The 26,927-nt window shown below is 52.7% G+C and overlaps 1 protein-coding gene across 1 annotated transcript in view; it reads left to right on the top strand.

Moving 5' to 3' along the window:
- Nucleotides 1-2,690: 2,690 nt before the first annotated feature.
- The window catches only part of MAG (myelin associated glycoprotein), a 29,347-nt gene continuing 5,110 nt past the window's right edge, over nt 2,691-26,927 (top strand). The window contains exons 1-7 of the mRNA XM_085564564.1: nt 2,691-2,814; nt 4,530-4,579; nt 8,250-8,621; nt 17,134-17,430; nt 21,957-22,217; nt 23,837-24,097; nt 26,105-26,395. Coding sequence (XP_085420690.1) covers nt 2,807-2,814; nt 4,530-4,579; nt 8,250-8,621; nt 17,134-17,430; nt 21,957-22,217; nt 23,837-24,097; nt 26,105-26,395 — 1,540 coding nt within the window. The 5' untranslated portion in view covers nt 2,691-2,806. The remainder of the gene's footprint in view (nt 2,815-4,529; nt 4,580-8,249; nt 8,622-17,133; nt 17,431-21,956; nt 22,218-23,836; nt 24,098-26,104; nt 26,396-26,927) is intronic.

The raw sequence follows: 26,927 nt of genomic DNA, 5'->3' as shown, positions 1-26,927 counted from the left end.
GGGGGAAAACGGGGAAAATCGCAGAAAAATTGGGGAATAAATAGGAGAAAATGAGAAGTTGGGGGGAAATTTGGAAAAATCCGGGAAAATGGAACAGAAATTGGGGAAATTGGGAAAAGCGGAGAAAATTGGGGAGGAATTGGGGGGAAATGGGAGAAAAAAGGAGGGAAAATGGGGGGGAAAGGTGGAAAATTTGGGGATAAATGAGGGGAAATCGGGAAATGGGGGAAAATTGGGAAAATTGGGAAAATAGAGGGAAAAATGAGGAAAAATGAGGAAAAAATGAGGAAAAAAAGGGGGGAAATGGGGGAGAAATTAGGGAAAAAAGGGAAAATAAGGAAAAAGGGAAAAGGAGGAAAATCCCGGGGGGGGATGGGCGGGTCCGGCCCCTCCCCCTCCCCCTCCCCCCCCCCCATTTAATCCCGGCCCTTCCCCCCCTCCCCCACATTCGACCCCCGAATTTGGGACCCCCCCGGAGCTTTGGGGACCCCCGGGAATTTTGGGAGGTAAGTGGGGACCCCCCCCACCCCAAATTTGGGGTCGTGACCCCCACCCAAGGGTGGGCGATGACGTCATGGGGTTGGGGACACCCCCCCAAAAAAATCCTGGAGTTCCCCCCCAAAAAAATGTCGCCGGATCCCCCAAAATTTTGGGGTTTTTCCATTAAAAATTCCTTAAAACGCCGAAAAAAAGTCCTTAAAAAGCCACAAAATTGCGGGAAATTCCCAAAATTCCGGGATTTTCCCCCAAAAAAACTCCTCTTGGGACGCCCCCGCAATTCCCGGGACCCCAAAATTTCCAGACACCCCCAAAATTCTGGGATTTTACCCAAAAAAGCTCCTGGAACCCCCAAAAACCTCCAAAACCTCCTCAAAATCCCCCAAAATTCCGGGATTTTCCCCCCCAAAATCCCCCTTGGGACCCTCCCCAAAATTCCAGGACCCCCAAAACGTCCCAAGATCCCCCAAAATTCCGGGATTTTCCCCAAAAAATTCCGGGATTTTCCCTCCAAAAAATCCCCTTTAAAACCCCAAAAATCTCCTTTAAACCCCAAAAATCTCCTTTAAACCACAAAAAAATCTCCTTTAAACCCCAAAAAATCTCCCCAAAATCCCCCAAAATTCCGGGATTTTGCCGAAAATTCCGGGATTTCCCCCCAAAACCCCCCTTGGGACCCCCCAAAATTCCAGGACCCCCAAAACTTCCCAAGACCCCCAAAATTCCGGGATTTTCCCCCAAAAATCTCCTTTAAAACCCCAAAAATCTCCTTTAAACCCCAAAAAATCTCCCCAAAATCCCCCAAAATTCCGGGATTTTGCCCAAATTTCCGGGATTTCCCCCCAAAACCCCCTTGGGACCCCCCCCAAAATTCCGGGGACCCCCAAAACTTCCCAAGACCCCCAAAATTCCGGGATTTTCCCCCAAAGATCTCCTTTAAAACCCCAAAAATCTCCTTTAAACCCCAAAAAATCTCCCCAAAATCCCCCAAAATTCCGGGATTTTTCCCAAAATTCCGGGATTTCCCCCCAAAACCCCCCTTGGGACCCTCCCCAAAATTCCGGGGACCCCCAAAACTTCCCAAGACCCCCCAAAATTCCGGGATTTCCCCCCAAAAATTCTGCTTTATAACCCAAAAATCTCCTTTAAAACCCCAAAAATCTCCTTTAAACCCCAAAAAATCTCCCCAAAATCCCCCAAAATTCCGGGATTTTGCCCAAATTTCCGGGATTTCCCCCCAAAACCCCCTTGGGACCCCCCCCCCCAAAATTCCGGGGACCCCCAAAACTTCCCAAGACCCCCAAAATTCCGGGATTTTCCCCCAAAAAACTCCTTTATAACCCCAAAAAACTCCTTCAAACCACAAAAAAATCTCCTTTAAACCCCAAAAAATCTCCTAAAAATCCCCCAAAATTCCGGGATTTTGCCCAAATTTCCGGGATTTCCCCCCAAAACCCCCCTTGGGACCCCCCCCAAAATTCCAGGACCCCCAAAACGTCCCAAGACCCCCAAAATTCCGGGATTTTTCCCAAAAAACCTCCTTTAAAACCCCAAAAACCTCCTTTAAAACCCCAAAAACCTCCTTTAAAACCCCAAAAATCTCCTTTAAACCCCAAAAAATCTCCTCAAAATCCCCCAAAATTCCGGGATTTTTCCCAAATTTCCGGGATTTCCCCCCAAAACCCCCTTGGGACCCCCCCAAAATTCCGGGGACCCCCAAAACTTCCCAAGACCCCCAAAATTCCCGGATTTTCCCCAAAAAAACTCCTTTAAAACCCCAAAAATCTCCTTTAAAACCCAAAAAAATCCTTTAAAACCCCAAAAAATCTCCCCAAAATCCCCCAAAATTCCGGGATTTTGCCCAAATTTCCGGGATTTCCCCCCAAAACCCCCCTTGGGACCCCCCCAAAATTCCAGGACCCCCCTCCCCCCCCGGCCGCCCCTCCCCCCGGGGGTGTCACACTGGGTCCCTTTGTCGCTTTTTTTCGCTTTTTTTGCCGTTTTTGGCCCTTTTTGGGTGTTTTTTTGGCGGTTTCGGGGCCGCGGCTCGCGCGGAATTCGCGCGTGGGGGGAGGGGCGGGGGTGGGGGAGGGGCGGGGGGAGGGGGAGGGGAGCCCGTGGCCGGTGCCGCCACCCGCCCCCGGCACCGCCTGGGACCGGCGGGACAATGGGGACAATGGGGACGGTGGCACCGGGGGGGCGGGGGGACTGGGGGCACTGGGAGCACTGGGAGGGACTGGGAGGGACTGGGAGGGACTGGGACGGACTGGGGGGGACTGGGAGCACTGGTGACACTGGGGACAGGGACATGGAGAGGTACTGGGAGCACTGGGAGGGACTGGGAGGGACTGGGAGGGACTGGAAGGGACTGGGGACACTGGTGACAGGGATACTGGGAGGTACTGGGAGCACTGGGAGGGACTGGGAGCACTGGGACAGACTGGGACAGACTGGGACAGACTGGGACAGACTGGGGACACTGGTGACAGGGACATGGAGAGGTACTGGGAGCACTGGGAGGGACTGGGACAGACTGGGACAGACTGGGACAGGGACATCGAGAGGTACTGGGAGCACTGGGAGGGACTGGGACAGACTGGGGACACTGGGACAGACTGGGGACACTGGTGACAGGGACATTGAGAGGTACTGGGGGGACTGGGACGGACTGGGAGGGACTGGGAGGGACTGGTGACACTGGGACAGACTGGGGACAGGGACACTGGGAGGTACTGGGAGCACTGGGAGGGACTGGGAGCACTGGGAGGGACTGGGAGGACTGGGACGGACTGGGACAGACTGGGACGGACTGGGGACACTGGTGACAGGGACATCGAGAGGTACTGGGGGGACTGGGACAGACTGGGAGGGACTGGGAGGGACTGGGGGGGACTGGGACAGACTGGGGACAGGGACGGACTGGGAGCACTGGGACAGACTGAGACAGGGACATGGAGAGGTACTGGGAGCACTGGGAGGGACTGGGACAGACTGGGACGGACTGGGGACAGGGACTGGGAGAGGTACTGGGAGCACTGGGAGCACTGGGAGGGACTGGGACAGACTGGGACAGACTGGGACAGGGACTGGGAGAGGTACTGGGAGCACTGGGAGGGACTGGGAGGGACTGGGACGGACTGGGACAGACTGGGGACACTGGTGACAGGGACATCGAGAGGTACTGGGAGCACTGGGAGGGACTGGGAGGCACTGGAGGGGACTGGGACGGACTGGGACAGACTGGGAGGGACTGGGGACAGGGACATCGAGAGGTACTGGGAGCACTGGGAGGGACTGGGAGGGACTGGGACGGACTGGGACAGACTGGGGACAGGGACATCGAGAGGTACTGGGAGCACTGGGAGCACTGGGACGGACTGGGACGGACTGGGACGGACTGGGACAGACTGGGACAGGGACATCGAGAGGTACTGGGAGCACTGGGAGCACTAGGACGGACTGGGAGGGACTGGGACGGACTGGGACAGACTGGGGACAGGGACATCGAGAGGTACTGGGGGGACTGGGAAGGACTGGGGGGGACTGGGACAGACTGGGACAGACTGGGACAGGGACATCAAGAGGTACTGGGAGCACTGGGAGCACTGGGACGGACTGGGACGGACTGGGACGGACTGGGACAGACTGGGACAGGGACATCGAGAGGTACTGGGGGGACTGGGACGGACTGGGATGGACTGGGGACACTGGGACAGACTGGGACAGACTGGGACAGACTGGGAGCACTGGGGACAGGGATACTGGGAGGTACTGGGAGCACTGGGAGGGACTGGGACAGACTGGGGACACTGGGGACAGGGACACTGGGGGATACTGGGATGTACTGGTTTATACTGGTGCCACCGGAGGTGGCAGTGGAGGTGATACTGGGCCATACTGGTTTATACTGGTGCCACCGGAGGTGACACTTGGATATACTGGTTTATACTGGTTTATACTGGTTTATACTGGTTTATACTGGTTTATACTGGTGGCACCAGAGGTGACCCCGTGTCCCCCCCTGTCCCCAGTGCCACCATGAGCCGCCCGCTGCTGCTGCTGCTGCTGCTGCTGCCGCCAGGTACTGGGAGGGACTGGTTTATACTGGTTTGGACTGGTTTGGGGTGTGGAGTTACTGGTTTGGGGTTTGGGGTTACTGGTTTGGGGTTTGGGGTTACTGGTTTGGACTGGTTTGGGGTTTTTGTTACTGGTTTGGGGTTTGGGGTTACTGGTTTGGGGTTTGGGGTTACTGGTTTGGACTGGTTTGGGGTTTTTGTTACTGGTTTGGGGTTTGGGGTTACTGGTTTGGGGTCTGGAGTTACTGGTTTGGGGTTCGGGGTTACTGGTTTGGGGTCTGGGGTTACTGGTTTGAGGTTTTTCCTTACTGGTTTGGGGTTTGGAGTTACTGGTTGGGGTCTGGGGTTACTGGTTTGGGGTTTGGAGTTACTGGTTTGGGGTTTGGGGTTACTGGTTTGAGGTTTTTCCTTACTGGTTTGTACTGGTTTGGGGTTTTTCCTTACTGGTTTGGAATTTGGCGTTACTGACCCCCTCTAGGACCCCCAAACCCCCTTAAACCGCCCCAAATCTCCCATTTCCAGCCCCATACCCACCCCAAACCCCCATCATCCCACCCCCAAACCCCCATCATTTCACTTTTAACCATCTTCCCCCATTTTTTAACCCTTTTTAAACCATTTTTTCCCATTTTCCCCAGGAATTTGGCCACCTCCTGACCCCTTCTAAGACACCTAAACCCCCTTAAACCCCCCCAAATCTCCCATTTCCAGCCCCATACCCACCCCAACCCCCCATCATCCCACCCCCAACCCCCATCATTTCACTTTTCCCCACTTTTCCCCATTTCTCCCCCTTTTCCCCAGGAATCCTGACCGCCTCCTGACCCCTTCTAGGACCTGTAACCCCCTCTAGGACCCCCAAACCCACCCCTAAATCCCCCTAAACCCCCCAAATCTCCAGTTTTCAGCCCCATACCCACCCCCAACCCCCATCATCCCACCCCAAACCCCCCTGAATCCACCCTCAACCCCCATTATTTCACTTTTAACCATCTTCCCCCATTTTTTAACCCTTTTTAAACCATTGTAAAACCATTTTTCCCCCCAATTTTCCCCAGGAATCCTGACCACCTCCTGACCCCCTCTAGGACCCCCAAACCCCCTTAAACCGCCCCAAATCTCCCATTTTCAGCCCCATACCCACCCCAAACCCCCCTGAATCCACCCCCAACCCCCATCATTTCACTTTTAACCATTTCCCCCCATTTTTTAACCCTTTTCCCCCATTTTTCCCCATTTCCCCCAGGAATCCTGAGCGCCTCCTGATCCCTTCTATGACCTGTAACCCCCCCTAAACCCCCCAAATCTCCCATTTCCAGCCCCATACCCACCCCAAACCCCCATCATCCCACCCCCAACCCCCATTATTTCACTTTTAACCATCTCCCCCCCATTTTTTAACCCTTTTTAAACCATTTTTCCCCATTTTCCCCAGGAATTTGGCCACCTCCTGACCCCCTCTAGGACCCCCAAACCCCCCTAAACCCCCCCAAATCTCCCATTTCCAGCCCCATACCCACCCCAAACCCCCCTGAATCCACCCCAAACCCCCATTATTTCACTTTTCCCCATTTTTCCCCATTTTTCCCCATTTCCCCCAGGAATCCTGAGCGCCTCCTGACCCCTTCTAGGACCTGTAACCCCCCCTAAACCCCCTAAATCTCCCATTTCCAGCCCCATACCCACCCCAAACCCCCCTGAATCCCCCCCAAACCCAATTTTCCCCATTTTTCCCCATTTTTCCCCATTTCCCCCAGGAATCCTGAGCGCCTCCTGACCCCCTCTAGGACCCCCAAACCCCCTTAAACCCCCCCAAATTTCCCATTTCCAGCCCCATACCCACCCCCAACCCCCCTGAATCCCCCCCAAACCCATTTTTCCCCATTTTTCCCCATTTTTCCCCATTTCTCCCCATTTCCCCCAGGAATCCTGAGCGCCTCCTGACCCCCTCTAGGACCCCCAAACCCCCTTAAAGCCCCCCAAATCTCCCATTTCCAGCCCCATACCCACCCCAAACCCCCATCATCCCACCCCAAACCCCCCTGAATCCACCCCCAACCCCCATCATTTCACTTTTAACCATTTCCCCCCATTTTTTAACCATTTTTAAACCATTTTTCCCCATTTTCCCCAGGAATCCTGACCACCTCCTGACCCCCTCTAGGACCCCCAAACCCCCTCTAGGACCCCCAAATCTCCCATTTCCAGCCCCATACCCACCCCAAACCCCCCTGAATCCACCCCAAACCCCCATTATTTCACTTTTCCCCATTTTTCCCCATTTTTTCCCATTTTCCCCAGGAATCCTGAGCGCCTCCTGACCCCTTCTATGACCTGTAACCCCCCCTAAACCCCCCAAATCTCCCATTTCCAGCCCCATACCCACCCCAAACCCCCCTGAATCCCCCCCAAACCCACTTTTCCCCATTTTTCCCCATTTCTCCCCCTTTCCCCAGGAATCCTGACCTCTTCTATGACCCGTAACCCCCCCTAAACCCCCCAAATCTCCCATTTCCAGCCCCATACCCACCCCCAACCCCCATCATTTCACTTTTAACCATCTCCCTCCATTTTTTAACCCTTTTTAAACCATTTTTTCCCATTTTCCCCAGGAATTTGGCCACCTCCTGACCCGTTCTAAGACACCTAAACCCCCTTAAACCCCCCCAAGTTTCCCATTTCCAGCCCCATACCCACCCCAAACCCCCCTGAATCCCCCCCAAACCCACTTTTCCCCATTTTTCCCCATTTTTCCCCATTTTCCCCAGGAATCCTGAGCGCCTCCTGACCGCCTCTAGGACCCCTAAATCCCCTTAAACCCCCACTAAACCCCCCAAATCTCCCATTTCCAGCCCCATACCCACCCCAAACCCCCCTGAATCCACCCAAACCCCCATCATCCCACCCCCAACCCCCATCATTTCACTTTTAACCATCTTCCCCCCATTTTTTAACCCTTTTTAAACCATTTTTTCCCATTTTCCCCAGGAATCCTGACCACCTCCTGACCCCTTCTAAGACACCTAAACCCCCTTAAACCCCCCCAAATCTCCCATTTCCAGCCCCATACCCACCCCAAACCCCCCTGAATCCCCCCCAAACCCACTTTTCCCCATTTTTCCCCATTTTTCCCCATTTCCCCCAGGAATCCTGAGCGCCTCCTGACCCCTTCTAGGACCTCTAAACCCCCTCTAGGACCCCCAAACCCACCCCTAAATCCCCTTAAACCCCCCAAATCTCCCATTTCCAGCCCCATACCCACCCCCAACCCCCATCATTTCACTTTTAACCATCTCCCCCCATTTTTTAACCCTTTTTAAACCATTTTTTCCCATTTTCCCCAGGAATTTGGCCACCTCCTGACCCCTTCTAAGACACCTAAACCCCCCTAAACCCCCCCAAATTTCCCATTTCCAGCCCCATACCCACCCCAAACCCCCATCATCCCACCCCAAACCCCCATTATTTCACTTTTAACCATCTCCCCCCATTTTTTAACCCTTTTTCCCCATTTCTCCCCCTTTCCCCAGGAATCCTGACCCCTTCTATGACCTATAACCCCCCCTAAACCCCCCAAATCTCCCATTTCCAGCCCCATACCCACCCCAAACCCCCCTGAATCCCCCCCAAACCCACTTTTCCCCATTTTTCCCCATTTTTCCCCCTTTCCCCCAGGAATCCTGAGCGCCTCCTGGGCCGCCTGGATGCCGCCGGCCGTGGCGGGCCTGGCGGGTTCCTGCGCCTCCATCCCGTGCCGCTTCTCGTTCCCCGAGGAGCTGCGGCCGGGCTCGGTGCAGGGGCTCTGGTTCTTCGGCAGCCCCTACCCCCGCCACTACCCGCCCGTGGTGGCGCGGTCGCGGCCGGGGGCGACCCACGAGAGTTTCGCGGGACGCGCGCGGCTCGTGGGGGAGCCGGCGCTGCGGAGCTGCGCGCTGGAGCTGGGGCCGCCGCTCAGCGCCGAGCTCGCCGGCCGCTACTACTTCAGGGTGGACCTGGGAGGGTACAACCAGTACAGCTTCAGCGAGCACGCCGCGCTCCAGGTGCTCGGTGAGTGGATTTGGGGTGAAATCCGGCGGTTTTGGGAAAATTGGACATTTTTGGGATGTTTGGAGGGAGGTTCTGGGGGGGTTTTGGAGAAATATTGGGATTTTTTGGGGATTTTTGGATGGTATTATGGATTTTTAGGAGGTTCAGAATGAGATATTGGCGAAATTTTGGAGTTTTTTGGGGATTTTTTGCGGTTTTTTGGGGATTTTTTGGAGCATTTTGCCCATTTTCGGCAGGTTCAGAGTCGCTTTGTGGGAGGATGCTTGGAGAATTCTGTGGATTTTTGGAAGGTTTAGAGTGATTTTTTAGAGAAATTTTGGGTTTTTTTGGATGGTTTTGTGGATTTTTAGGAGGTTCAGAATGAGATATTGGCAAAATTTTGGGATTTTTTGGGGATTTTTTGGGGTTTCTTTGGGGTTTCTTTGGGGTTTCTTTGGAGCATTTTGCCGATTTTCGGCAGGTTTGGAGCCGCTTTGTGGGAAGATTTTTGGAGAATTTTGTAATTTTTGGGGGATTTTTGGATGGTTTTGTGGATTTTTAGGAGGTTCAGAATGAGTTATTGGCGAAATTTTGGGATTTTTTGGGGATTTTTTGGAGCATTTTGCCCATTTTCAGCACGTCTGGACTCACCTTGCAGGAGGATTTTTGGAGAATTCTGTGGATTTTCGGAAGGTTTCCAGTGATTTTTCACACAAATTTTGGGGTTCTTTAGAGAATTCAGTGGATGTTCAGGACGTTCAGAGTGAGATTTGGGGGATTTTGGGGCATTTTGGGGGATTTTGGGGCATTTTGGGCGCTGGAGCTGGGGCCGCCGCTCAGCGCCGAGCTCGCCGGCCGCTACTACTTCAGGGTGGACCTGGGAGGGTACAACCAGTACAGCTTCAGCGAGCACGCCGCGCTCCAGGTGCTCGGGGAGTGGATTTGGGGTGAATTCTGGGGTTTTTGGGAAAATTCGGCTTTTTTGGGATGTTTGGAGTGAGGTTCTGGGGGGGTTTTGGAGAAATATTGGGATTTTTGGGGGATTTTTGGATGGTTTTGTGGGTTTTTAGGAGGTTCAGAATGAGTTATTGGCGAAATTTTGGGATTTTTTGGGGATTTTTTGGGGTTTTTTTGGGGTTTCTTTGGGGTTTCTTTGGAGCATTTTGCCGATTTTCGGCAGGTTTGGAGTCGCTTTGTGGGAGGATTTTTGGAGAATTTTGGAATTTTTTGGGGATTTTTGGATGGTATTGTGGATTTTTAGGAGGTTCAGAATGAGATATTGGCGAAATTTTGGGATTTTTTGGGGATTTTTTGGAGCATTTTGCCCATTTTCGGCACATTTACAGTCGCTCTGTGGGAGGATGCTTGGAGAATTCTGTGGATTTTTGGAAGGTTTATAGCGATTTTTTAGAGAAATTTTGGGGTTTTTTGGATGGTTTTGTGGATTTTTAGGAGGTTCAGAATGAGGTTTTGGAGAAATTTTGGGATTTTTTGCGGTTTTTTTGGGGTTTTTTGGAGCATTTTGCCGATTTTCGGCACATTTACAGTCGCTCTGCGGGAGGATGCTTGGAGAATTCTGTGGATTTTTGGAAGGTTTATAGCGATTTTTTAGAGAAGTTTTGGGGTTTTTTGGATGGTTTTGTGGATTTTTAGGAGGTTTGGAGTGAGTTATTGGAGAAATTTTGGGATTTTTTGGGGTTTTTTTGGGGTTTTTTTGGGGTTTTTTTGGAGCATTTTGCCCATTTTCGGCACATTTACAGTCGCTTTGTGGGAGGATGTTTGGAGAATTTTGGAATTTTTTGGGGATTTTTGGATGGTATTGTGGATTTTTAGGAGGTTCAGAATGAGATATTGGCGAAATTTTGGGATTTTTTGGGATTTTTTGGAGCATTTTGCCCATTTTTGGCAGGTTTGGAGCCGCTTTGTGGGAGGATGTTTGCAGAATTCTGTGGATTTTTGGAAGGTTTCGAGTGACATTTTAGAGAAATTTTGGGGTTTTTTGGATGGTTTTGTGGATTTTCAGGAGATTTGGAATGAGATGTTGGAGAAATTTTGGGGTTTTTTGCGGTTTTTTTGCGGTTTTTTTGGAGCATTTTGCCGATTGTCAGCAGGTTTGGACTCACCTTGCAGGAGGATTTTTGGAGAATTCTGTGGATTTTCGGAAGGTTTCCAGTGATTTTTCACACAAATTTTGGGGTTCTTTAGACAATTCTGCGGATGTTCAGGACGTTCAGAGTGAGATTTGGGGGATTTTGGGGCATTTTGGGGGATTTTGGGGCATTTTGGGCGCTGGAGCTGGGGCCGCCGCTCAGCGCCGAGCTCGCCGGCCGCTACTACTTCAGGGTGGAGCTGGGAGGTTACAACCAGTACAGCTTCAGCGAGCACGCCGCGCTCCAGGTGCTCGGTGAGTGGATTTGGGGTGAAATCCGGCGGTTTTGGGAAAATTGGACATTTTTGGAGTGAGGTTCTGGGGGTTTTGTGAGGTTCTGGGGGGTTTTTGGAGAAATATTGGGATTTTTCGGGGATTTTTGGATGGTTTTGTGGGTTTTTAGGAGGTTCAGAATGAGATATTGGCAAAATTTTGGGATTTTTTGCAGTTTTTTTGGGGATTTTTGGGGATTTTTTGGAGCATTTTGCCCATTTTCGGCAGGTCTGGAGCCGCTTTGTGGGAGGATTTTTGGAGAATTCTGTGGATTTTTGGAAAGTTTCCAGTGATTTTTTAGAGAAATTTTGGGGTTTTTTGGATGGTTTTGTGGATTTTCAGGAGATTTGGAATGAGATATTGGAGAAATTTTGGGGTTTTTTGCGGTTTTTTTTGGGGTTCTTTTGGAGCATTTTGCCGATTGTCAGCAGGTTTGGACTCACCTTGCAGGAGGATTTTTGGAGAATTCTGTGGATTTTCGGAAGGTTTCCAGTGATTTTTCACACAAATTTTGGGGTTCTTTAGAGAATTCTGTGGATGTTCAGGACGTTCAGAGTGAGATTTGGGGGATTTTGGGGCATTTTGGGGCATTTTGGGGCATTTTGGGCGCTGGAGCTGGGGCCGCCGCTCAGCGCCGAGCTCGCCGGCCGCTACTACTTCAGGGTGGAGCTGGGAGGCTACAACCAGTACAGCTTCAGCGAGCACGCCGCGCTCCAGGTGCTCGGGGAGTGGATTTGGGGTGAATTCTGGGGTTTTTGGGAAAATTCAGCTTTTTTGGAGTGAGGTTCTGGGGGTTTTGAGAGGGTTTTTGGAGAAATATTGGGATTTTTTGGGGATTTTTGGATGGTATTGTGGGTTTTTAGGAGGTTCAGAATGAGATATTGGCGAAATTTTGGGATTTTTTGGGGATTTTTGGGGATTTTTTGGGGATTTTTTGGCGCATTTTGCCCATTTTCAGCACGTCTGGAGTCACCTTGCAGGAGGATGTTCGGAGAATTCTGTGAATTTTCGGAAGGTTTCGAGTGACATTTTAGAGAAATTTTGCGGTTTTTGGGATAGTTTTGTGGATTTTCAGGAGGTTTGGAACGAGTTATTGGCGAAATTTTGGGATTTTTTGCGGTTTTTTTGGGGATTTTTTGGAGCATTTTGCCCATTTTCGGCACATTTACAGTCGCTCTGTGGGAGGATGTTTGGAGAATTCTGTGGATTTTTGGAAGGTTTAGAGTGATTTTTTAGAGAAATTTTGGGATTTTTGGATGGTTTTGTGGATTTTCAGGAGGTTTGGAATGAGTTTTTGAAGAAATTTTGGGATTTTTTGCGGTTTTTTTGGGGATTTTTTGGAGCGTTTTGCCGATTGTCAGCAGGTTTGGAGTCACCTTGCAGGAGGATTTTTGGAGAATTCTGTGGATTTTCGGAAGGTTTCCAGTGATTTTTCACACAAATTTTGGGGTTCTTTAGACAATTCTGTGGATGTTCAGGACGTTCAGAGTGAGATTTGGGGGATTTTGGGGCATTTTGGGGGATTTTGGGGCATTTTGGGCGCTGGAGCTGGGGCCGCCGCTCAGCGCCGAGCTCGCCGGCCGCTACTACTTCAGGGTGGACCTGGGAGGCTACAACCAGTACAGCTTCAGCGAGCACGCCGCGCTCCAGGTGCTCGGTGAGTGGATTTGGGGTGAAATCCGGCGGTTTTGGGAAAATTGGACATTTTTGGGGATGTTTGGAGTGAGGTTCTGGGGGGGTTTTGGAGAAATATTGGGATTTTTTGGGGATTTTTGGATGGTATTGTGGGTTTTTAGGAGGTTCAGAATGAGATATTGGCGAAATTTTGGGATTTTTTGGGGATTTTTTGGGGTTTTTTTGGGGTTTCTTTGGGGTTTCTTTGGAGCATTTTGCCGATTTTCGGCAGGTTTGGAGTCGCCTTGCGGGAGGATTTTTGGAGAATTTTGGAATTTTTTGGGGATTTTTGGATGGTATTATGGATTTTTAGGAGGTTCAGAATGAGATATTGGCGAAATTTTGGGATTTTTTGGGGATTTTTTGGAGCATTTTGCCCATTTTTGGCTGGTTTGGAGCCGCTTTGTGGGAGGATGTTTGGAGAATTCTGTGGATTTTTGGAAGGTTTAGAGCGATTTTTTAGAGAAATTTTGGGGGTTTTGGGATGGTTTTGTGGATTTTTAGGAGGTTCAGAATGAGATATTGGCGAAATTTTGGGATTTTTTGGGGATTTTTTGGGGTTTTTGGGGGATTTTTTGGAGCATTTTGCCGATTGTCAGCAGGTTTGGACTCACCTTGCAGGAGGATTTTTGGAGAATTCTGTGGATTTTCGGAAGGTTTCCAGTGATTTTTCACACAAATTTTGGGGTTCTTTAGAGAATTCTGTGGATGTTCAGGACGTTCAGAGTGAGATTTGGGGGATTTTGGGGCATTTTGGGGCATTTTGGGGGATTTTGGGCGCTGGAGCTGGGGCCGCCGCTCAGCGCCGAGCTCGCCGGCCGCTACTACTTCAGGGTGGAGCTGGGAGGGTACAACCAGTACAGCTTCAGCGAGCACGCCGCGCTCCAGGTGCTCGGGGAGTGGATTTGGGGTGAAATCCGGCGGTTTTGGGAAAAATGGTCATTTTTGGAGGGAGGTTCTGGGGGGGTTTGAGAGGGTTTTTGGAGAAATATTGGGATTTTTTGGGGATTTTTGGATGGTATTGTGGGTTTTTAGGAGGTTCAGAATGAGATATTGGCGAAATTTTGGGATTTTTTGCGGTTTTTTTGGGGTTTTTTTGGGGATTTTTTGGAGCATTTTGCCCATTTTCGGCAGGTTTAGAGTCGCTTTGTGGGAGGATGCTTGGAGAATTCTGTGGATTTTTGGAAAGTTTCGAGTGACTTTCTAGAGAAATTTTGGGATTTTTTGGATGGTTTTGTGGATTTTCAGGAGGTTCGGAGTGAGTTATTGGCGAAATTTTGGGATTTTTTGCGATTTTTTTGCGGTTTTTTTGGAGCATTTTGCCCATTTTCGGCACATTTACAGTCGCTCTGCGGGAGGATGCTTGGAGAATTCTGTGGATTTTTGGAAGGTTTAGAGTGATTTTTTAGAGAAGTTTTGGGGTTTTTTGGATGGTTTTGTGGATTTTCAGGAGGTTTGGAATGAGTTATTGAAGAAATTTTGGGATTTTTTGCGGTTTTTTTGCGGTTTTTTTTGAGCATTTTGCCCAATTTTGGTTGGTTTGGAGTCGCTTTGTGGGAGGATGCTTGGAGAATTCTGTGGATTTTTGGAAGGTTTAGAGTGACATTTTAGAGAAATTTTGGGGTTTTTTGGGGTTTTTTGGATGGTTTTGTGGATTTTTAGGAGGTTCAGAATGAGATATTGGCGAAATTTTGGGATTTTTCGGGGATTTTTTGGAGCATTTTGCCCATTTTTGGCAGGTTTGGAGTCGCTTTGTGGGAGGATTTTTGGAGAATTCTGTGGATTTTTGGAAGGTTTAGAGTGACATTTTAGAGAAATTTTGGGATTTTTTGCGGTTTTTTTGGGGTTTTTTTGGAGCATTTTGCCGATTTTCGGCAGGTTTGGAGTCGCTTTGTGGGAGGATTTTTGGAGAATTCTGTGGATTTTTGGAAGGTTTCGAGTGATTTTTTAGAGAAGTTTTGGGGTTTTTTGGATGGTTTTGTGGATTTTCAGGAGGTTTGGAATGAGATGTTGGAGAAATTTTGGGGTTTTTTGCGGTTTTTTTGGGGATTTTTTGGAGCATTTGGCCGATTTTCAGCTGCTTTAGAGTCGCCTTGCTGGAGGATTTTTGGAGAATTTTGGAATTTTTTGGGGATTTTTGGAGTCCGGTTTTGGGGGATTTTGGGGGTTTTTCTGGGAATTTTAGGGAAATTTTGCCAATTTTCGGGATGTTTGCAGTCAGTTTTTGGAGGAATTTCTGGCATTTTTGGAGAAGTTTGGATTTTCGGGGTGTTTTGAGTCAGTTTTTTGGGTTTTTCAATTTGGGACATCAGGATCTCAAATTTTGGGATATTTGGACCCAGTTTTTGGGCTGGAATTGGGATTTTTGGGACATTCAGACCCCATTTTTGGGATAAATGAGGCCAGAATTGGGATTTTTGGGCCAGAATTGGGATTTTCGCCTTTCTTGACCCCATTTTTTGGGCTGTAATTGGGATTTTTGTGCTGTAATTGGGATTTTCGCCATTCCTGACCCCATTTTTGGGATAAATGTGGCCAGAATTGGGATTTTTGTGCTGCAATTTGGATTTTTGCCATTCCTGACCCCATTTTTGGGCCGTAATTGGGATATTTGCCATTCCTGACCATATTTTTTGGGTCATAATTGGGATTTTTGTGCCGTAATTGGGATTTTTGTGCCGTAATTGGGATTTTCGCCATTCCTGACCCCATTTTTGGGCCAGAATTGGGATTTTTGTGCCATAATTGGGATTTTTGCCATTCCTGACCCCATTTTTGGGATAAATGAGTCCAGAATTGGGATTTTTGGCCCGCAATTTGGATTTTCGCCATTCCTGGCCCCATTTTTGGGCCGTAATTGGGATATTTGCCATTCCTGTCCCTATTTTTTGGGCCGTAATTTGGATTTTTGGGCTGGAATCGGGATTTTTGGGCCGTAATTGGGATTTTCGCCATTCCTGACCCCATTTTTGGGATAAATGTGGCCAGAATTTGGATTTTTGGGCTGTAATCGGGATTTTTGTGCCGCAATTGGGATTTTCGCCATTCCTGACCCCATTTTTGGGCCATAATTGGGATTTTTGTGCCATAATTGGGATTTTCGCCATTCCTGGCCCCATTTTTGGGATAAATGAGTCCAGAATTGGGATTTTTGTGCCGTAATTCGGATTTTCGCCATTCCTGGCCCCATTTTTGGGATAAATGAGTCCAGAATTGGGATTTTTGGGCCATAATCGGGATTTTTGTGCCGCAATTGAGATTTTCGCCATTCCTGACCCCATTTTTGGGATAAATGAGGCCAGAATTGGGATTTTTGGGCCATAATTGGGATTTTTGTGTCGTAATTGGGATTTTCGCCATTCCTGACCCCATTTTTGGGATAAATGAGTCCAGAATCGGGATTTTTGTGCCGTAATTGGGATTTTCGCCATTCCTGACCCTATTTTTGGGATAAATGAGGCCAGAATTGGGATTTTTGGGCCATAATTGGGATTTTTGTGTCGTAATTGGGATTTTTGCCATTCCTGACCCCATTTTTGTGCCGTAATTGGGATTTTCGCCATTCCTGACCCCATTTTTGGGCCATAATTGGGATTTTTGTGCCGTAATTTGGATTTTCGCCATTCCTGACCCCATTTTTGTGCCGTAATTTGGATTTTCGCCATTCCTGACCCCATTTTTGGGCCGTAATTGGGATATTTGCCATTCCTGACCCCATTTTTGGGTCGTGATTTGGATTTTTGGGCCGGAATAGGGATTTTGGGGCCGTAATTCGGATTTTCGCCATTCCTGACCCCATTTCTGGGATAGATGAGGCCAGAATTGGGATTTTTGGGCCGTAATTTGGATTTTCGCCGTTCCTGACCCCATTTTTGGGATAAATGTGGCCAGAATTGGGATTTTTGTGCCATAATTTGGATTTTCGCCATTCCTGACCCCATTTTTGGGATAGATGAGGCCAGAATTGGGATTTTTGGGCCGTAATTTGGATTTTCACCATTTCTGACCCCATTTTTGGGATAAATGTGGTCAGAATTGGGATTTTTGGGCCGTAATTGGGATTTTTTGGCCGTAATTTGGATTTCTGCCATTCCTGACCCCATTTTTGGGCCATAATTGGGATTTTTGGGCCATAATTGGGATTTTTGGGCCGTAATTGGGATTTTTGTGCTGTAATTTGGATTTACGCCATTCCTGACCCCATTTTTTGGGCTGTAATTGGGATTTTTTGTGCCATAATTTGGATTTTCACCATTCCTGACCCCATTTTTGGCATAGATGAGTCCAGAATTGGGATTTTTGGGCCGTAATTCGGATTTTCGCCATTCCTGACCCCATTTTTGGGCCATAATCTGGATTTTTGGGCCGCAATTTGGATTTTTGTGCCGTAATTCGGAATTTCCGCCGTCCCCGACCCCAATCCCCGTTGCCTTGCAGAGGAGCCGGCGCTGGAGGTGCCCCCGGAGCTGGTGGCGGGCGCGCCGGCCGAGCTGCGGTGCCGCGTGCCGGACTCGTGCCCGCGGCAGCGGCCGCGGCTGCGCTGGGAGGGCGCCGGGGACCTTCCGGAAGCTTCCGAGCGCGAGTGGCGCGAGGAGGCGGCCGGCGCCGCCGCCGTGGTGGCGCGGCTGCGCTTCCGGCCCCGCCGCGAGGACGGCGGCCGCAGGGTGGGCTGCCAGGTGACCCTGCCCAACTCCAGCCTGGCCTTCAGCGCCGGCGTGGCGCTGGACGTGCAGTGTGAGCACCTGGGCACACCTGGGCACACCTGGGGGCACCTGGGGGCACCTGGGGATGGGAAATGGGGGGAAATTGGGGGAAATTTGGTGAAAATTGGGGGTTTGGGGGATACCTGGGGGCACCTGGGCACACCTGGGGGCACCTGGGGATGGGAAATGGGGGAAAATTGGGGGAAATTTGGTGAAAATTGGGGGTTTTGGGCACACCTGGGCACACCTGGGGGCACATGGGGGCACATGGGGGCACCTGGGCACACCTGGAGGGGATAGGAACACACCTGGGCACACCTGGGGGCACATGGGGGGGATGGGAACACACCTGGGGGCACACCTGGGCACACCTGGGGGCACCTGGGGATGGGAAATGGGGGGAAATTGGGGAAATTCAGTGAAAATTGGGGGTTTGGGGGATACCTGGGGACACCTGGGCACACCTGAGGGCACATGGGGGGAATAGGAACACACCTGGGCACACCTGGAGGGGATAGGAACACACCTGGGCACACCTGGGCACCCCTGGGGGAGATAGGAACACACCTGGGCACACCTGGGCACACCTGGGGGAGATAGGAACACACCTGGGCACACCTGGGGGGGATAGGAACACACCTGGGCACACCTGGGGAGGATAGGAACACACCTGGGCACACCTGGGGGGGATAGGAACACACCTGGGCACACCTGGGGCGAGGACGGCGGCCGCAGGGTGGGCTGCCAGGTGACCCTGCCCAACTCCAGCCTGGCCTTCAGCGCCGGCGTGGCGCTGGACGTGCAGTGTGAGCACCTGGGGGCACCTGGGCACACCTGGGCACACCTGGAGGGGATAGGAACACACCTGGGGGCACCTGGGCACACCTGGGGGCACCTGGGGGCACCTGGGCACACCTGGGCACACCTGGGGATGGGAAATGGGGGGAAATTGGGGGAAATTCGGTGAAAATTGGGGGTTTTGGGGATACCTGGGCACACCTGGGGGCACCTGGGCACACCTGGAGGGGATAGGAACACACCTGGGCACACGTGGGCACAACTGGGCACACCTGGGGGGAATAGGAACACACCTGGTCACACCTGGGCACACCTGGGGGCACCTGGGCACACCTGGGGGCACCTGGGGATGGGAAATGGGGGGAAATTGGGGGAAATTCGGTGAAAATTGGGGGTTTGGGGGATACCTGGGCACACCTGGGGGCACATGGGGGCACATGGGGGCACATGGGGAGGATGGGAACACACCTGGGCACACCTGGGCACACCTGGGCACACCTGGGAATGGGATAGGAACACACCTGGGCACACCTGGGCACACCTGGGGAGGATGGGAACACACCTGGGCACACCTGGGATACACCTGGGCACACCTGGGCACACCTGGGGATGGGAAATGGGGGGAAATTGGGGGAAATTTGGTGAAAATTGGGGGTTTGGGGGATACCTGGGCACACCTGGGCACACCTGGGGGCACATGGGAGCACATGGGGAGGATGGGAACACACCTGGGCACACCTGGGCACACCTGGGGGGGATGGGAACACACCTGGGTGCACACCTGGGCACACCTGGGCACACCTGGGAATGGGATAGGAACACACCTGGGCACACCTGGGCACACCTGGGAATGGGATAGGAACACACCTGGGCACACCTGGGCACACCTGGGGAGGATGGGAACACACCTGGGCACACCTGGGCACACCTGAGGGCACCTGGGCACACCTGGGAATGGGAAATGGGGGGAAATTGGGGGAAATTTGGTGAAAATTGGGGGTTTTGGGGACACCTGGGCACACCTGGGGGCACCTGGGCACACCTGGGGGGGATAGGAACACACCTGGGCACATCTGGGGGAGGGAAATGGGGGAAAAGATTGAAAATTGGAACCTGAGCAGATTTTTGGGGTTCCTAACACACCTGGCCAGGTATTTTGGGTTTTTTGGGGTCCCTGACACACCTGGGCAGGTTCTGGCTGATTTTTTGGGTTATTTTTGGGGTTTTTTTGGGGTCCCTGACACACCTGTCCCCCCCCAGACGAGCCGCAGGTGCTGGAGGTGTCCCTGACACACCTGGGCAGGTTCTGGGCAGGTTCTGGGGGTTTCTAACACACCTGGGCAGGTTCTGGACAGGTTCTGGGGTTTCTAACACACCTGGGCAGGCTCTGGATGATTTTTTGGGTTATTTTTGGGTGTTTTTGGGGTCCCTGACTCACCTGTCCCCCCCAGACGAGCCGCAGGTGCTGGAGGTGTCCCTGACACACCTGGGCAGGTTCTGGCTGATTTTTTGGGGTATTTTGGGGTTTTTTTGGGGTCCCTGACACACCTGGGCAGGTATTTTGGGTTTTTTTGGGGTCCCTGACTCACCTGTCCCCCCCCAGACGAGCCGCAGGTGCTGGAGGTGTCCCTGACACACCTGGGCAGGTTCTGGACAGGTTCTGGGGTTTCTAACACACCTGGGCAGGTTCTGGCTGATTTTTTGGGGTCCCTGACACACCTGGGCAGGTTCTGGCTGATTTTTTGGGTTATTTTTGGGTGTTTTTGGGGTCCCTGACTCACCTGTCCCCCCCAGACGAGCCGCAGGTGCTGGAGGTGTCCCTGACACACCTGGGCAGGTTCTGGCTGATTTTTTGGGGTCCCTGACACACCTGGGCAGGTTCTGGCTGATTTTTTGGGGTCCCTGACACACCTGGGCAGGTTCTGGGGGTTTCTAACACACCTGGGCAGGTTCTGGCTGATTTTTTGGGGTCCCTGACACACCTGGGCAGGTTCTGGGGGTTTCTAACACACCTGGGCAGGTTCTGGCTGATTTTTTGGGGTCCCTGACACACCTGGGCAGGTTCTGGGGGTTTCTAACACACCTGGGCAGGTTCTGGATGATTTTTTGGGTTATTTTGGGTGTTTTTGGGGTCCCTGACTCACCTGGGCAGGTTCTGGGGTTTCTAACACACCTGGGCAGGTTCTGGGGGTTTCTAACACACCTGGGCAGGTTCTGGCTGATTTTTTGGGGTATTTTTGGGTTATTTTTGGGTTCTTGACACACCTGGCCAGGCTCTGGCTGAATTTTTGGGGTCCCTGACACACCTGGGCAGGTTCTGGATGATTTTTTGGGTTATTTTTGGGTGTTTTTGGGGTCCCTGACTCACCTGTCCCCCCCAGACGAGCCGCAGGTGCTGGAGGTGTCCCTGACACACCTGGGCAGGTTCTGGATGATTTTTTGGGTATTTTTGGTTTTTTTTGGGGTCCCTGACACACCTGGCCAGGTATTTTGGGGTTCTTGACACACCTGGCCAGGTATTTTGGGTTTTTTTGGGGTCCCTGACACACCTGGGCAGGTTCTGGCTGATTTTTTGGGGTCCCTGACACACCTGGGCAGGTTCTGGCTGATTTTTTGGGGTATTTTTGGGTTTTTTTGGGGTCCCTGACACACCTGGGCAGGTTCTGGGCAGGTTCTGGGGTTTCTAACACACCTGGGCAGGTTCTGGACAGGTTTTGGTGTCCCTGACACACCTGGGCAGGTTCTGGCTGATTTTTTGGGGTATTTTTGGGTTTTTTTGGGGTCCCTGACACACCTGGGCAGGTTCTGGGGGTTTCTAACACACCTGGGCAGGTTCTGGATGATTTTTTGGGGTCCCTGACACACCTGGCCAGGCTCTGGGCAGGTTTTGGTGTCCCTGACTCACCTGGGCAGGTTCTGGGGGTTTCTAACACACCTGGGCAGGTTCTGGATGATTTTTTGGGTTATTTTGGGGTGTTTTTGGGGTCCCTGACACACCTGGCCAGGCTCTGGCTGATTTTTTGGGGTATTTTTGGGTGTTTTTGGGTCCCTGACTCACCTGTCCCCCCCAGACGAGCCGCAGGTGCTGGAGGTGTCCCTGACTCACCTGGCCAGGTTCTGGGCAGGTTCTGGGGGTTTCTAACACACCTGGGCAGGTTCTGGGCAGGTTCTGGGGGTTTCTAACACACCTGGGCAGGTTCTGGCTGATTTTTTGGGGTCCCTGACTCACCTGGGCAAGTTCTGGGGGTTTCTAACACACCTGGGCAGGTTCTGGCTGATTTTTTGGGTTATTTTTGGGTGTTTTTGGGGTCCCTGACTCACCTGTCCCCCCAGACGAGCCGCAGGTGCTGGAGGTGTCCCTGACACACCTGGGCAGGTTCTGGGCAGGTTCTGGGGGTTTCTAACACACCTGGGCAGGTTCTGGCTGATTTTTTGGGGTCCCTGACACACCTGGGCAGAGTCTGGATGATTTTTTGGGTTATTTTTGGGTGTTTTTGGGGTCCCTGACACACCTGGGCAGGTTCTGGACAGGTTTTGGTGTCCCTGACTCACCTGGGCAGGTTCTGGACAGGTTTTGGTGTCCCTGACACACCTGGGCAGGTTCTGGGGGTTTCTAACACACCTGGGCAGGTTCTGGATGATTTTTTGGGTTATTTTGGGGTGTTTTTGGGGTCCCTGACACACCTGGCCAGGCTCTGGCTGATTTTTTGGGTTATTTTTGGGTGTTTTTGGGGTCCCTGACTCACCTGTCCCCCCCAGACGAGCCGCAGGTGCTGGAGGTGTCGGGCCCGGCCGAGGCCCTGGAGGGCTCCGAGGTTCACCTGGGCTGCCGGGCCGAGGGCCGCCCCGCCCCGCTGCTCACCTGGTTCCGGGGGCCGCAGGTGCTGCGCGAGGAGCCGGGCGCGGCGGAGCTGCCGCTGCACCTGGCGCAGGTGAGCCCCGAGGACAGCGGCACCTACACCTGCGTGGCCGAGAACCGGCACGGCCGCCACAACCGGAGCCTGGAGCTGCACGTGGCCTGTGAGTGGCGCACCTGGGCGCACCTGGGGGCACCTGGGGGCACCTGAACCCACACCTGGGGGCACCTGGGGGCACCTGGGCACACCTGGGGGCACCTGAACCCCACTTTAACCTCACCTGGGCACACCTGGGGGCACCTGGGCACACCTGGGGACACCTGAACTCACACCTGGGGGCACCTGGGCACACCTGGGGACACCTGGGGGCACCTGGGCACACCTGAACCCACACCTGGGCGCACCTGGGGGCACCTGGGCACACCTGGGCACACTTGAACCCACACCTGGGCGCACCTGGGGGCACCTGGGGGCACCTGGGCACACCTGAACCCACACCTGGGGGCACCTGGGCACACCTGGGCACACCTGGGCACACCTGGGGGCACCTGAACCCCACTTTAACCTCACCTGGGCACACCTGGGGGCACCTGGGCACACCTGAGCCCCACTTTAACCTCACCTGGGCACACCTGAGCCCCATTTAATCCCACTTTAACCTCACCTGGGCACACCTGAACCCCACTTTTACCTCACCTGGGCACACCTGGGGGCAGCTGGACACACAACAGGGACCCTCTCCATACCTGTCCCACCTGCCTCACCTGTGCATGTCCTAGCTCTGTCACCTGTCCCAACACCTGTATCTCACCTGTCCATATCCCACCTGTATCTCACCTGTCCATGTGTCACCTGCATCTCACCTGTCTCACCTGTCCATACCTCACCTGTGTCACCTGTCTCACCTGTCTCACCTGTTCCTCACCTGTCTCACCTGTCTCACCTGTCCCTCACCTGTCTCACCTGTCTCACCTGTCCATATCTCACCTGTCTCACCTGTCTCACCTGTCCATATCTCACCTGTCTCACCTGTCTCACCTGTCTCACCTGTCCCATCTCACCTGTCCATGTCTCACCTGTCCCACAGACGCCCCGCGCACCCCGGTGGTGAACGGCACGCTGTGGGTGCTGGCAGGTGAGCGGCTGCTGCTCACCTGTCCATATCCCACCTGTCTCACCTGTCTCACCTGTCTCACCTGTCCATATCCCACCTGTCTCACCTGTCTCACCTGTCTCACCTGTCTCACCTGTCCATATCCCACCTGTCTCACCTGTCTCACCTGTCTCACCTGTCTCACCTGTCCATATCTCACCTGTCCCACCTGTCCCACCTGTCTCACCTGTCCATATCTCACCTGTCTCACCTGTCCCACAGACGCCCCGCGCACCCCGGTGGTGAACGGCACGCTGTGGGTGCTGGCAGGTGAGCGGCTGCTGCTCACCTGCGCCTCACCTGTCCATATCTCACCTGTCTCACCTGTCTCACCTGTCCATATCTCACCTGTCCATATCCCACCTGTCTCACCTGTCCATAACTCACCTGTCTCACCTGTCTCACCTGTCTCACCTGTCCATATCCCACCTGTCTCACCTGTCTCACCTGCAGACGCCCCGCGCACCCCGGTGGTGAACGGCACGCTGTGGGTGCTGGCAGGTGAGCGGCTGCTGCTCACCTGCGCCTCACCTGTCCATATCTCACCTGTCCATATCTCACCTGTCTCACCTGTCTCACCTGTCCATATCCCACCTGTCTCACCTGTCCATGTCTCACCTGTCCCACAGACGCCCCGCGCACGCCGGTGGTGAACGGCACGCTGTGGGTGCTGGCAGGTGAGCGGCTGCTGCTCACCTGCGCCGCCTCCAGCCACCCCGCGCCCATCGTGACCGTGGCTCGCGGGCGCCGCCCGGTGGCCACGGCCGTGTACGAGCCGCAGGTGAGGCTGGAGGTGGCGGCCGCCGCCCCCGAGGACGCGGGCGAGTACCTGTGCCGGGCCGAGAACCAGCACGGGCACAGCAGCGTGGCCTTCAACCTGACCGTGGAGTGTGAGGATTGGGGCGAAAAAGCGGGATTTTGGGAAAAAATGGGAAAAAACGGGGTGAAAATTGGGTGAAAAATGGGGGAAAAATGGGGGAAAATTGGGGGAAAAATGGGGGAAAATGGGGTTTGGGAGAGGCAGCATGGGCACAGCAGCGTGGCCTTCAACCTGACCGTGGAGTGTGAGGAATGGGGCGAAAAAGCGGGATTTTGGGAAAAAATGGGAATTGGGGAAAAAACGGGGTGAAAATTGGGTGAAAATTGGGGGAGAAATGGGGAAAATTGGGGGAAAAAAGGGTTAAAAATGGGGGGGAAATGGGGTTTGGGAGTGAGAGCAGCGTGGCCTTCAACCTGACCGTGGAGTGTGAGGAATGGGGGGAAAAAGCGGGATTTTGGGAAAAAATGGGAATTGGGGAAAAAACGGGGTGAAAATTGGGTGAAAAATGGGTGAAAAATGGGGGAGAAATGGGGAAAATTGGGGAAAAAAAGGGTTAAAAATGGGGGGAAATGGGGTTTGGGAGTGAGAGCAGCGAGGCCTTCAACCTGACCGTGGAGTGTGAGGAATGGGGCGAAAAAGCGGGATTTTGGGAAAAAATGGGAAAAAACGGGGTGAAAATTGGGTGAAAAATGGGGGAAAAATGGGGAAAATGGGGAAAATGGGGTTTGGGAGAGGCAGCACGGGCACAGCAGCGTGGCCTTCAACCTCACCGTGGAGTGTGAGGAATGGGGCGAAAAAGCGGGATTTTGGGAAAAAATGGGAAAAAAATGGGAATATGGGGAAAAAACAGGGTGAAAATTGGGTGAAAATTGAGGAAAAAAGGGTTAAAAATGGGGTTTGGGAGAGGCAGCACGGGCACAGCAGCGTGGCCTTCAACCTGACCGTGGAGTGTGAGGAATGGGGTGAAAAAGCAGGATTTTGGGAAAAAATGGGAAAACGGGGTGAAAATTGGGTGAAAAATGGGGAAAAAATGGATGAAAATTGGGGAAAAAAGGGTTAAAAATGGGGAAAATGGGTTTGGGAGTGAGAGCAGCGTGGCCTTCAACATCACCGTGGAGTGTGAGGAATGGGGCGAAAACGCGGGATTTTGGGAAAAAATATGGGAAAAATTGAAATTTGGGGGGAAATGGGGTGAAAATTGGGTAAAAATGGAAATTTGGGGGGGGAAATTATGATTTTTTTTGGGGGGGGGAAATGGAATTTTTTGAGGGGAAAAATTGGATTTTTCGAGGGAAAATGGGATTTTTGGGGGAAAATGGGATTTTTGGGGGGAAAATGGGATTTCATGGGGTAAAAATAAGATTTTTTTGGGGGGAAAATGGGATTTTTTGGGAAAAAATGGGATTTTTTGGGGGAAAATGGGATTTTTTGGGAAAAATAGGATTTTTTTTTGGAACAATTCGGTTTTTGGTGGGAAATATTGGATTTTTGGGGGGAAAATGTTTTTTTTTTGGAAAAAGTAGGTTTTTGGGGGAAAAAATTGGATTTTTTTGTGGGGAAAATGGGATTTTGGGGGGGAAAGTGGGATTTTTTGGGGAAAAATTGTTTTTTTGGGGGGAAAAATGGGATTTTTTGGGAAAATTTGTTTTTGGGGGGAAAAATTGAACTTTTTGGGGGAAAATGGGATTTTGGGGGAGAAAATGGGATTTTTTGGGGAAAAGTTGGTTTTTTGGGGGGAAAAATGGGATTTTTTTTGGAAAATTTGTTTTTGGGGGGAAAAATTGAACTTTTTGGGGAAAATGGGTTTTTGGGGGGGAAAATGGGATTTTTTGGGGAAAAATGGGATTTTGGGGGGAAAAATGGGATTTTTTGGGAAAAAATGGGATTTTTTTGGAACATTTTTTTTTTGTGGGTAAAAATTGGATTTTTTGGGGGGGAAATGGGATTTCAGGGTGGAAAAATAATATTTTTTTTGGGAAAAAATGGGATTTTTTGGGAAAAAATGGGATTTTTTTTGGAACAACGGGATTTTTTTGGGGTAAACCAATCTGATTTCGGGTGTTTTGCCCCCGCGCAGACCCGCCGGTGCTGCTGCCGGAGTCGCGGTGCGCGCCGGCGGGCGAGGGGCTGGCGCGCTGCGTCTGCGCCGCCGCGGCCGTGCCGGCGCCCGCCGTGGCCTTCGAGCTGCCCTGGCTCAACGCCACCGTGGCCGAGGGCCACCGCGACTTCGCGCTCACCTGGAGCTCCGCCGGCGCCGCCCGCGCCGCCCTGACGCTGCGCGGGGGCCTGGAGCCCCGGCTGGCCGTGCTCTGCGCCGCCCGCAACGGCCACGGCGCCGCCCGCGCGCAGCTGCGCTTCCACCACCCAGGTGAGGCGCACCTGGGGGCACCTGGGCACACCTGAGAGGGATAGGGGCACACCTGGGCACACCTGGGCACACCTGAGAGGGATAGGAACACACCTGGGCACACCTGGGCACACCTGGGGGCACCTGGGGGCACCTGAGGGGGATAGGAGCACACCTGGGCACACCTGAGAGGGATAGGAGCACACCTGGGCACACCTGAGGGGGATAGGAACACACCTGGGCACACCTGGGGCCTGGAGCCCCGGCTGGCCGTGCTCTGCGCCGCCCGCAACGGCCACGGCGCCGCCCGCGCGCAGCTGCGCTTCCACCACCCAGGTGAGGCGCACCTGGGCACACCTGGGCACACCTGAGAGGGATAGGAGCACACCTGGGCACACCTGAGAGGGATAGGAACACACCTGGGCACACCTGGGCACACCTGGGGCCTGGAGCCCCGGCTGGCCGTGCTCTGCGCCGCCCGCAACGGCCACGGCGCCGCCCGCGCGCAGCTGCGCTTCCACCACCCAGGTGAGACACACCTGGGGGCACCTGG

This window comes from Lonchura striata, chromosome 33, assembly GCF_050655825.1.
Source record: "Lonchura striata isolate lonStrDom1 chromosome 33, ASM5065582v1, whole genome shotgun sequence".
In the NCBI taxonomy this organism is placed as follows: domain Eukaryota; kingdom Metazoa; phylum Chordata; class Aves; order Passeriformes; family Estrildidae; genus Lonchura; species Lonchura striata.
The sequence above is the reverse complement of the archived record's forward strand: the minus strand, read 5'-3'. Positions and strand labels throughout refer to the sequence as shown.